The sequence below is a fragment of the Suricata suricatta genome, chromosome 3 (genome assembly GCF_006229205.1).
Source record: "Suricata suricatta isolate VVHF042 chromosome 3, meerkat_22Aug2017_6uvM2_HiC, whole genome shotgun sequence".
Classification (NCBI taxonomy): Eukaryota; Metazoa; Chordata; class Mammalia; order Carnivora; family Herpestidae; genus Suricata; species Suricata suricatta.
In genome coordinates this window covers 126,968,934-126,981,201 of record NC_043702.1, presented here as the reverse complement: position 1 = coordinate 126,981,201, position 12,268 = coordinate 126,968,934, and the positions used below count along the sequence as shown (strand labels likewise).

General features: G+C 47.6%; 1 protein-coding gene across 1 annotated transcript in view; it reads right to left on the bottom strand.

Moving 5' to 3' along the window:
• The window catches only part of BRINP2 (BMP/retinoic acid inducible neural specific 2), a 114,649-nt gene that overhangs the window by 48,257 nt on the left and 54,124 nt on the right, over nucleotides 1-12,268 (bottom strand). Inside the window, exon 2 of the mRNA XM_029935126.1 lies at nucleotides 9,282-9,628. Coding sequence (XP_029790986.1) covers nucleotides 9,282-9,550 — 269 coding nt within the window. The 5' untranslated portion in view covers nucleotides 9,551-9,628. The remainder of the gene's footprint in view (nucleotides 1-9,281; nucleotides 9,629-12,268) is intronic.

The following is a 12,268-nucleotide window of genomic DNA, read 5'->3' as shown; positions in this document are numbered from 1 at the left end:
ATAAAAATAAGCGTTAAAAAATCCCAGGTTAAAATTATGTATTTAATTCAATAATATTTAATAGTCAGATCTTCCATTGTATGGCTTGAATGCTGGCTCTTCCTCTTACCAGATTCATGACATCCTCTAAAAGGTAGGGTCTTCATCTGTATTATATGTATACAGACAGCATCTCCCTTGTAGGTTTCAGCCTACAATTATCCTAATGAGAAACCTACAAGGGAGATGCTGTTTGTATACATATAATACAGATGCGTGTGTGTGTGTGTGTGTGTGTGTATACATACATATATATATATTCAGTAAAATGTGGGGCATGTAATGAACACTCAATATTTAGTTTATATTATTTATTAAATATTAATATTTCATAATGGAATATTTTGCTTTCTCAAATTAAATAGAAATTTTGACTAATGTCTCTGCCCTCTCAGAACAACCTATTTTCTTTGCCCCCACCCACCTCATCCCATGCAGAAATCGGGGAGGCTGGTTGGAGCTGGCTGTCCTATGGTCCACACTCATTACTGTGCGGTCGATGCACTGAGATCCCTACTCACAAACATGCCCCCCAGCGGACAGGCCCTCTGAGAGCTTCTCCCTTCTGTTAGCCCCTGTGGAGCTCCGCCTGGGCCCACCTGCCTGGCCCAGCCCAGCATCTAGCAATGCCTCCCCCAGTGGCCTCGCTTAGGACGGGGCACATCAGTCCAGCCGGGTCACCAGCAGGCTCCAGTTGGCTCTAATTTGAGTCAGGGATGGATGGTGGGGATAAGAACCCTGCCCGGACTCGGGTCCAAACCTTCATCTCTCACACAGCTTGATGGTAAAAAATGTGTTCCACTTGCCCACAGCGCCTTGTGGGTCCACTCACCTGCTTCTAATCCTGGACAAGAAGATGGATGATTGGTGAAGGAACCACACTCCCCACACGCAGCACCTTGTACGGCCCTCAAAACTCCTGATTGAATGAATATTGTTCTTAAATTGCAATTGTACTGCTTCACAGACCTCCCCACCTCCAACCACCTGCTCCCGTTGAGTCTTCCTTGAGGGCAGAGCCCCCTGAGGCCTGGGCCATGTGTCCCCAGCACTTGGGGAGTCGCCAGTGCACTCACGTGCTCAGGAGGTATGTGCTGAATGAATAAATGCCTGCCACGTGCCACTCACTGTCCTAAGAAACACGGGACTGAAATAATTTTCTTGTGGGAGATGTGGGAAGCCCTGAGGTGGGATAAATGTGGCAGAAGCGGAATAAAGAAAAAAAAAAATGAGAATCCCTGACCCAGAAAAAGCTCTTCTCTTGAGGAGAAAAAAAAGAAAAAGGAAAGGAAAAGACGACATGAAGAGCCAGTGTCCCTGTCTGCCGGCATCTGCGTCGTGATGGTTTCTAGGTGAAGCCTCTCTCGCTCATGCACACAGCTCTAAGTAGCAATTCATTCATGAATAAAATTAATTATTTCTCCAAGCAAAAATTAATCCTCTTTTTCTCTGCCCGACTGACTCAAGATCTCACTACTAAATCTCATCTGAAAACAAACCTGATTTTGTCTCCCTCCCCTTGGCCATCCTGGATTTTCCCTCCATCTCGTGCACATATTTATCTGTACATTTTCTCTTCAAGGACCATCTTTGCAATCTTGTTTCAAGCCACGGTGGACACCTGGATATGGCCCTCGGTGACATAAGAACATTTGGGACAAGAGTCATTTTGCCCTGGGGGAACCTGGGACTGGCATCCTGAGAATTCCTTTGACATGGCGTCCATGGGCCAGATCTGCCCATCAGTCCTTGAGGATGTACTCAATGTCTTCTCCCCAGCACGTAACATGTGACCTTCCAGTGTGTTCTCCAGTGGGTGGACTGTCATTCAAACTGGGCCGCTGAACTCCTAGAGATCAGCAGAACCCTGGTTTCTGGCTTTTGTTGCCTGCCATCTTACCCAGAATCATGCTTTGCCCAAGGGAGACTCTCCATAAATACTTGTAAGAGGACCAAGTGAGCAAATACGCAGTGTGGTCAACTTACACTAACCTCAATTTTTTAAGCATAAATGATGCTGGATTTTCAGATGAACCAGTAGCTTTACTGGGCCTGAAAGCACTGCTTACCATTTTCTCACCAGGTGAGCATTCACATCCCGTTTTTCCAAGGTAGAAATGGAAGGAATTGCATTTGGCTCTGCCTTCTCTGGATACACCTTTTCTTCATTTTTACTCATCTCTAATACTTGAGTAATTCGTGCCCCTCTGGGTCTGAGTGTTTTGAAATTGCACCCTGGAAGAGGTCACTGTCTAAGAGGCCCTTTTGGCATTTGGGAGGGACAAGATACAGCAGAAATAACAGTGGCACAGAGCAGGTGACAGAGGGGTGCAGTCACATGCTTCTTGACATCCACATTAAACACTCAGGGCTGGCTGCTTAGTTTCTAGACCATAGTGTGTGTTCCAGGACTTTGGCTCCTCCTGTGATTACCACACCGTTCCCACACTCTCCACCTGGACGGCTTCCTCTCATTCATCAGAGTTTGGTCTATATTCCCCTTTGATTCCAGCTTTCCTTGACCTTTCTGCACAGAGTTCCCAAACACACTTCTCTGTAAGTTCCATCAGATCAAGAACGGTGTCCCCCTCCTTGTCATGGTTTACGACCACAATCTTGTAGAAGCGTAAGCAGAGTCGGCCCTCAAAACTCCTGATTGAATGAATATTGCTCTTAAATTACAATTTTTTGTTTATGTGCTGTTTCATCTTGCTCCAAGAGAGCAGAACACTTTCTCATTCAGTTATTTTGATGCAATTGAAGCTTCGTATAGGTCTGTGGCATTGTGTGCTGTGTTTCCCTGTCACAGACGGAGACAGGATCCTGCACAAAGATGAGGCTATGCAAGACCCGATTTGAGGGCCTTCCAAACATTTCTGGAATGAAATTCCTCGGGTGAAGATCTTATGCTGGGTTCACAGCCCAGATTAGATCATTTATGTCAGAGGTGCCATACCTTTAGTGAGCACCAGACTCTTGATTCAAGTAAATTCTAAACATTTTGTTCTGGCCCTTTCCTGACTCCTCCCCTGTGAACAGAAAAACAGCACCTGTTACCAGAACTAGAGGCTCATCATTGCCATCTTGCCTCTAAATCTGCTCTCATTTGTGTGTCTTTTTCTAGTTTGTACACCATTCATTTCTCTCCTTCCATTCCAACTCCCTTGTTGTCAAAATAGAGATCCAGTGAGAAGTTCAGAGTTCACTTGGGTGGGGCCGTTTCTCCACAAGGGCTCCCCTTCTTCCCACCTGGCCCACCCACCTGAGAAGTATGGCCTCCCTCGCCTCCCTGCAGCGGCGTGGTAACATAGCCTGTCTCTACCTCAGTCGCTGTAATGAACGCCTGGGAAATCACTGGGATTTGCCCAGGCAGCCTGAGGTTGCCTTTGGTTGCCGTTTATTTATGTGGATTGTGATCTCTTAATTGGAGATGGTGCCTCTCCCAGGGTTCGCTGTTTATCCAAATCAGTATTTGTTAGTCCGTGAGACGTGGTCCGGATGATAAATCAGCTCTGGGGCTCCTTCTGTGTGATTGCCTCCACAGCTGCTCTCCGATTCCTTACCTCTCCATCTCCCGGGAGGCACCCACAGGCTAGTTCTAGGCCCTCCAGCCTTTTCTGCTTTTAAACTTTTCTCCCAGCCGCTGGACCTATTCTTCCGCATTGGTGTGCTTTGGCACTAATAACTCCTGAACTTAACCTCCCTTGACTACCACTCTATTTCATTTGTAACATGTCCTGTAAATATAAATGCACCGTCGCGGGTGCTGCCTCACCGTGGCATCTTCTGTCCTTCTCCACCCTGGTCAGTCCTGCTCTTCTACTTCCCAAGCCCTCAGCGCAGTCAAATATGGGACTTCTCAGCTTTCACGTCCCAGTGTTCATCGGGGGCTCTTGTTAGAACGTGTACTCGGATTCCGTAGGTCTAGGGCGGGGCCCGGGGTCCTGTGCTGCTTACAAACTCTCACGTATCGCAGACGCTGCCGGTGCAGCAGCCACGCTTGGGGCAGCGTGGATCAAATATTTGATTGCCCCCGTTTCTCACTTCCCTCACATGGAAGCTGTTGCCAAATCTTATTTTTCATCCTGATGAATTGCAGAAAACAAAGGGTTTTTTTTCTTAGGGTTATTGCTCCGGTGTCTATTGAAAAGTCTTTTGCCTTCACTGCCCTAACTCACCACGTCAACCGATTCTCTCCCTGCTTGCTCTACGGGGGGTTTCCAGATGCACCTACTACAACATATTCCTGCCTCAACACTCCCTACGTTTGGGTATCACTCCCCTCTCTCATTTTTCGGCTTTGTTCTACTTTGGTTCTCAAAATTTTCCCAGAATATGATCAAAGTAGGGGCGCCTGGGTGGCTCAGTCGATTAAGCCTCCGACTTTGGCTCAGGTCAGATCTCACATTTGTGGGTTCGAGCCCCACATCAGGCTCTGTGCTGACAGCTAGCTCGGAGCCTGGAGCCTGCTTCCGGTTCTGTGTCTCCTTCTCTCTCTGTCCCTCCCCCTCTCATGCTCTGTCTCTCTCTGTATCAAAATAAATAAAACATTAAAAAAAAAAGAATATGATCAAAGTATAATATCCTTTTTGTCAGTGATAACACCTATTTAATTTCTTTCTTGTTTGTTTGTTTTCCTCCCAAAAGGCCTCTAATGTATCCCCAGGCCCTTCCTTTCTAAATAAGAAGCAGATAGAAATGGAGGTAATAATGAGTAAGATCAATAATTTGGAATTATACCCAGCTTTGCTTTCCTCCCAACCACCATATTATGCTCATTGTTCTGTATGATTTCTAACTTTTCTCTCTTAATTTTAATTTATTCTTTCCGAGTTTCAAGCGTTTCATCATAGTGGCTTGGATTTTTTCCAATCCCATGATTATCTCTCTATTAAAGCTTTAATACAAAAAGAAATAAAAAAAACCCAGACTGCTCATTACTTTGATTTGTAGCAAGGAGAGAATGGAACATTACTGCTAGAGTGTTTCGAGAAACCATATTTACATTTGCATCAGCTCAATTTAGGTGCCTGATTAGGTTGCGTGGTCTGATGAAGATGCACTTACCAGTCAGAGGGAAGTGGCATGGTCTAGAGTAATGAGCAGGAGACTTGGAGTCAGGAGCCCTGAGTGCTATTTCTGGCTATGACCTTGAACAAGTCCATCTCACTGCCTTGGACCCTAATGGCCCCCATCTGCCTCACAGGGCTGCTGTGAGAGGTGGAGCACTTATGTGTAAGTTCTAGTGGGGGTGACGGAGTCAGGCAAGGGAGGGGACATGGAGGTCACAAATGGAATTGAAGATAAGATCTCTGCTCCTCTGGTTCTTATGGCTAGCCTTTTGAGACACACAGTCTGAGAAATGGGCTGATTGCTCAGATCTTGATCTAACAGGACTTGAGGACACGGTGAAAGGTTGGTTAATGGCATGTAAAAGCTAGCCCGAAGTTGGGTATCATGGCCGAGCGCATTCTGTTATTTAGGAAGGCATAACGAGAGTGCATGCTTTCTTCCCATAACAGTGCCGTGCTGACATTGGTCATTTTGTCCCTGGGGACAGGAACCTGGCAGTGACTGGCTTCTGTAGGATGTTCTAAGGAAGGCCTGCTCAGTTAGCAATCCCTGACTGTAGGAGAAAGATTTTTTTTACTTGTGGTGACCAGTAAGTGTGGGCCCCAGAGATGATTCATTCATCCTTTGGTTCGTTTCCTCTCCCAAAGAGAGATTGAGGGATAAAGGTTCATATGCTTCTTCCCCCTCCTTGTCATCCAGCCTGTTGAATGTGAAGCCCTCAGTAGACATTGTCACAAAGACAGCGCCCATGGCTCTCACCTCATTACCATTCTTTCACTGGCTACTATTTGTTAAGGACAATCTAATAACAGAATATTCATTAAATACTGTTCTAGGTGCTTAACATCAATTAAATAATTTACTTTTCACATCCATCTATTAGGTAGGCAACTATTATTGTCCTGACTTTATAAATAAGGACACTGGGGAACAAAAGCAATTAAATAATTTCCCCAACAATAGACAGCTAGTAAGCTGCAGCTCCAGGATTAGAACCCGGGTCATCTGGCTCCAGAACTTTCATTCTGAATCATCTATGCCTGCAGGCATATAAACTTGCGACAGACAGGGCAACAGTCTCCAGGGGCCCATGGTTAGAGGACAGAGCTATTCTAGAACCACCAGTCATCTTCTCAAAGTGAGAGCAGGCTCTCATGCAAGAATAGATGGGATTCAGAGCTTAATATTAGAAACTTGCTTTTAGCTAGTTCTGATCCGTTCACACACAAGAAGAGAAGGAGGGCCTCTCGCCCGTTGTGTGAGAAGGCTTCATGGCCTCTGCTCCAAACATTCTAGCCCCACTGGGAAGTCACTGCCCCCACCACGGTTCATCTCCTTTCTTCTACGGAAGGCACGTGTGGATACCACCTGATTTCTATCTACCAAAAGCTTTCTTAAGGAAACAAGTAAAACACTAATGCTGCTTGAAACCCAGGATTTCACCACAGAGCTGATGTTCTCTGTAAGCATTTTCTCTCTCTGCCCTTCTAGACAAAATGCCCGTCAGGTCACTGGGGATGACCCTCAATGTCTATTTTACCAGTTTTCTGTCACCACTTTAATCAGAGTAAACAAGGTTTTGAATTTGCCAGAGAGAATTGCCCCTGGGGACAAAAGAGGAAGGGATAAAAATGAATTCCCACAGGAGTAACCTAGAGCCCTACAACAGTATCCATGGATCCACCATTTTGCTTAATAACTAAAGGCAAAACTCCCAGAATGCTCCTGGAGCAGCCGTGTGTGACCATTCTCTCTTCGCCCCACCAAAGGGTCACCCATCAGAATGCCACATTCCTGTCAGAATGACTGGTTACTGTTTCCCCAAGTACAGGTTCATGTGCAGTAACTGACCCCAGAGAAACAGAATGGCACAGTGTAAGAGCTTGTCACATTAAATGATCAGAAAACCATTGCCAGTTGATGGTGCAGAAGTGATTACAGACACTCCCCATGGGCCAGTCGGAGCTGTGGCCCAGGCATCCAGTGGCTGCGAGGCTTGGGGCTAGGACTCAGTGACAAGAAAAGTCTACTGAGGGAGAAGAGAGGTGATAGTTTATTCACTCTAGTTTCTACAGCCCTTTGAGGTGGATGGTGGTGTTGGGACTCCCAGCCTGACATTTCAGTTCCAATATACTTTAAAAAAAATATATATGTATATATATAAAATAGTGATAATATATAGTAATAGTATATATATAGTGATAACTGCTTATAAAAGATTGGGATGAACTGAAAAGTCTAAGGTAAATTAAATCTTGTTTTCCTGGACTGGAGGGATTTGCTGCTTAAATACAGTCTAGGGCAAATTTTCTCTCTCTCTCTCCCTGTCTCTCTCTGAGGATGGAAAAAAAATTCTTTAATAAAGAGGAGCATTATTCTGAGTACACTTTATAGAAAATTTGTGTGTGGGGGGGCATATGTTCAGTTTCTCGTACATTTACTGAAAGTCGAGTCAACCTCTTCTGTCCATTTACCTTCACCCGAGCAGGTGTTAACTCAGCCTCTCCCAGCCTGTGTTGGCTGAATTCTGCCTCAGTGGCCCAAGCGAATTTCTTCCGTAGTCTTTGGGGGATGGCAAGGACCAGAGGCACCAAAGCAGGATGTGAACTACAATCCTGTCCATGACCAGACCGGGTCCAAGCACAACGGAAGAAAGAGAAAGGGTCTGATCAGAGAGCTGCATGGGTTGGTCCCGAGAGCGGACTCTCTCTCTGTGTACCAGCCCCCCTCACTGCCTGACCTTGCCCCTTCCTCTGCACCCAAGGGTGGCAATCACAGACCAGGAGAACAGCTTCTATAAATGGCTGCTCTTACCATTTGGGAGTCTTCCAGGGATGAATGCCCTGACACCTTGTTTCTGAGACCCTACACAGATGGCATAGTTATTGCAGAAGTTTAAAAAAAACTCTCCGAAACAGAAAAAATGTCTCTAAATATATTGTAAGAACCCAGATTTTGGAGTCTGACTACATGGAAACGAAGCCTTGCTCCTCCCTTACTCGCTGTGCATCCTTTGGCAAGTTCCTTAACTTCTCCGGACCTCACTGAACTCATTTGTGAAAAGTGGATGATAATTGTCCTTCCGACATAGAATTGTTGTAAGGATCGAATGAACTCGTGTACGCGAGCCATGTAAAGTGCTAGATCTAGCAAGAGAGCCAAAAATTTCAGTGTGTTCATATGACTAGAAATGTGTGCCAAACGGTTAACAATAGCAACCTCTAGTTGCTAAAGGAACAGGCAACTTTCTGGTTTTATTTCTTTTTGTGCTTTTTCAGATTTTCTCTTTTTGTTGCATTAGAAACTAATTTGTAATTGGAAAATAGATGTCTTTGATAAAAGGAAAAACTTTCCGCAAAGCTCCCAGGGCTGTCTGAAGACCACGGGCAAGGTGAGGAGGACAAAGGAGCGGTAACAACAGGGCGAGTGGGCAGAGGGATGAAGGCGAACTTTGTATTCAGAGCTGCACCCGTGGGAGCCCCGAGGCTCGCTGGGTCGCCCAAGGTGAGGATTTTGAGAACCCTTCTGCTTTTTGAAGTGCTGGTCCAGCAGCCAAGTTTATCCCTCATCAGATGGACCTTGCCAGCCTCATGGCTGACTTTCAGCTCTGATGCTCCCCAGGACGGGCCTAAGAGGCCGAGAAGACACAGCCTACGTCCCCGTGCAAGGCCAGCTGAGGCTGTGGTGGGGACAAGGATGAAGGCAGACCCGCCCTCTGCCCCTGAACGTCTCCCCAGACCTCTAAGGCAGGAGCAGGAGCTGCCCTTCTTTCATTTGCATGTCTAGGTAATTACAACTCATAAAAGTACCTAACCCATTAGTTAAAACCCGGCCCCGGCATTTGACTCTGACCTCCTGCGGCAGCACGGGCCACACGCTGACTCCATGCCGCCTGATTTGTCCTCAATTTATAAGCAGCACAGCCTATAAATAGAAACCCTTTTGCTAAGTTCCCCAGGAGGCATCAGCAGGTTTTCCAGCTTGTATGTGTTTTCTTCTTTCTTTTTTTAAAAACCAACATGGTAGGCTTATTTCTCCTGCCGGCTGCTCCCCGGCCCTCTCTTCTAGGGAAGTCTGGGGTCCCAAGGAGCTGGCTCAGCACCTGCAGCTCCGGACCGGCTCGGGTTCTGACCCCGCGCCCCTGCGCGCGCCCGGCGGCCCCCACTCACCTGTAGATCCTGTACCTGGTGGTGAAACCCTGGCGGTAGCGCTCCATGAAGTCGGCATACTCCTGGGCGCGGTGGAAGGGGCCCCGGTCGGTGAGGAGCCAGTCCAGAGGCGGCTGGCCGGCGGAGGGGGCATGCTGCTCGGGGAGCGCGGCGGCGGCCGTGGCCGAGACCGCCAGCACCCAGCCGGGGAGGCCCAGCACCAGCAGGGTTGCCCATCGGGCCGCCGCCGGCCCGAGCCCTCTAAACCGAGTGCCGCACTGCCACCTCATGCTTCTCCCGGCCGGTTGGTTTCTTCATTCTCTCGCCACGCTCTCCCCCTCTGTGCCGCTCCTCCAGGGCTCCTGGAACTAGAAAAGTCCGACAGGAGACGTCAGGTGGACACCCCAGTCTTAGCCCACCGGTGCGTGCGTGCATCAGACGTAGTGAACCCTGTAATGCTAATAACATCCCTTCATCACAGGCACTGGGCTGTGGTCCTTAACACAATCTTAGAGGAAATACCAGTCACCGTGCATATGCACGTGAAGATGATGGTTAGGGGGCAAAGAGGGAAGAAACCAGAGTTTTGAACCCTGTCTGACCAACCTTTACAGTGAATTGCTGCTACATCTCCTGTGTTGATTCAACACCCTCTGCTTCTGTCTCCCTCCCTCAGAATGTTCCCTGGGGGTCAGTCCTAGGCTCACAGAGTGCCGGCTGCCTGGGGAAGCCTGACACAAGGTGAATGGGGACCCCTCCCCCCTTCTCAGGCAGCCCAGTGTGAGGCACAGAGGCAGTGAGGTCTGGTCGCTGCTGGAAAGCTGGGGCGAACTTGAACAAATCACTCCCTTTCTCTGGATTTCGTGTTCTACTACAGAAAGTAAAGGGGCTTGATTAGATAATGTCTAAGACTCCTTCCAGCTTTCAGGATCCCATCCCTTTTACTGAAGGCCGCACAGGAATGGCCTTAGAGGGGGAAATCAGATTGCCACCTGCATCAACAGAGAGCAGATGGGCGCATACACGATGCCTGTAGTTCTGTCTCTCTCCACAGGGCATAGAAGCTCCCTGATGGCAGGGATTCTTCTAGCCCAGCTCCTGAGAGCAGTCAGCTGGCACTTAGAAACCTTCCTCGAAGGTGTGAATGAGTATATGCTGGCCTTCTCTGAGTAGAAGGTAAGGTGGTAGGAAAGAAGAGTCTGGCCTTCAAAACTTCTGACTGCCTTGCGACTCCTCGTATTTCATATGCCTTCAATTTCCAGTGATGCACCTTGTCTAAGGATAACTAGACACAGAGGACTGATTCAATCCTATGGGGGTCCTTAGGTTAGCATTTGTCCCTTAGATCTTGCATGGCATGTGCTGTCTCCCCTCGCCAAAAGCACTTCAGTGCTAGAATGTGCTAAAATGACTTCTAACCATCCCCCGCCCCCAGGACCTGTAATCCGGGGCCTTGAGGACTTTCTCTGGCTGCCAAAAACCTGGAGACAGGCTCCTTGGGGGTGAAACAAGGGTGCTAATTCTCTGGCATTTCCAGGGCCCTGTTAGGGCAGACAAAGTAGGCTTCCATATCTGATTCACGCCCCCTTCCACAGTCCCCAGGGTTCTCTGTAATGGCTCGGGTTCAACAAACCCCCCAGAATTCTCTTGGCCCTGTGTGCGGCCTGAGGAGGCTTCCGGAGGCGGGGCCAAGCATGAATCCTGGGTACTCTGCTTTCTGGAGGCAGGGCCAAAGGCTGGCCCGAGTCCGCCAGACCTGAGCCTCAGCATGTGTGCAAGATGCTTTCAAAAGAGTTGTGGCCTCCTCTCAGAAGGATGCAGGCGCAGCGGCATGAGAAGCTGCACCTTCAGACTAACTCCTCCACTCCAGCCAGGAGGCACCGACCACCTACAAAGTGCTGGGTGATTGATTCTTAGAAGCTGCCCCAGTTAATGCTCACAGTAAGTTTGTTATAATGGCGTTATAATTATTAGTACAGGTTTAGCTCTCACTGGGACTCAACGGAGTAGAGCTAGGAAGATGCAGAGATAGAATATGAACCTAGATCTGGCTCCCATGTCCAGACCTTGCCAAAGAAGGCTATGCTACCTAAGGAGCTGGAGCCTCCACAAGACAGACCCTTGTTTCATGCACTGGTCGAGAGACAGGCCAAAAGAATAAGGAGGTTACATCTGCCCTACTAGATCTTAAAACATAGTATACAGTTCTGATCATTAAAATAGGTGATGCTGGCATACAAATTGGATGGGCAGATCAATGATACAGAACAGACAGCTCAAAAATAGAGCTCATTATCAACAAGAACTTAGCACAGGCATGTACATATAAAAACATTACAGACTAATTGGGTAGGGGATGGAATATTTTAAACATCACATTGGGAAATTAGTTCCAGATGGATTAAAAAGTTAAATATAAAAAATAAAATCATAGAAGGAAGAGAAATCCCTGAGTGTTTTATAATAAGCATGTATTACTTTTGAATCAGGGGGAATGCGATATAAACTGAAAAGAGTCCGCCTTGCAATGGGGGGGGGTGAGTAGGAATTTTTTTTATAGGATGTAATCTGATGAGGATGCCCAAAATATTTCTCATTTGATCATTCACACATTCATTTCCTGAGAAGCGTAAATTGGGAACTCCAACATGCCAGACGCTCTGCTAAGCATTGATAATACGAAAGCAAGGGCTCACTGCATTATCTGAAACTTTGCTGGTGATTAATTCCTCCTCTAAAATACTGTTGGTTTTTAAAGGCACATTGATGGAGGGGGAAGGGAGAAGGGTCATTGTGGAGACTGGGGCCGCTTGACACCGCGGCCAAGGCAGCAAACAGTAGGGTGGAGATGCACTGACAGGTGGGAGAACACTGTGGAAGAAAGGATTCTAAAGTGGCCCCCAAGACTCCCATGTCCTTCTGTGAACTTCCCACATGACCCCCATGTCCTTCGGGGCATGCCTTGCATAATCTGCTCCCTTTGAGCGTGGCAGGACCTGTGAGTATGG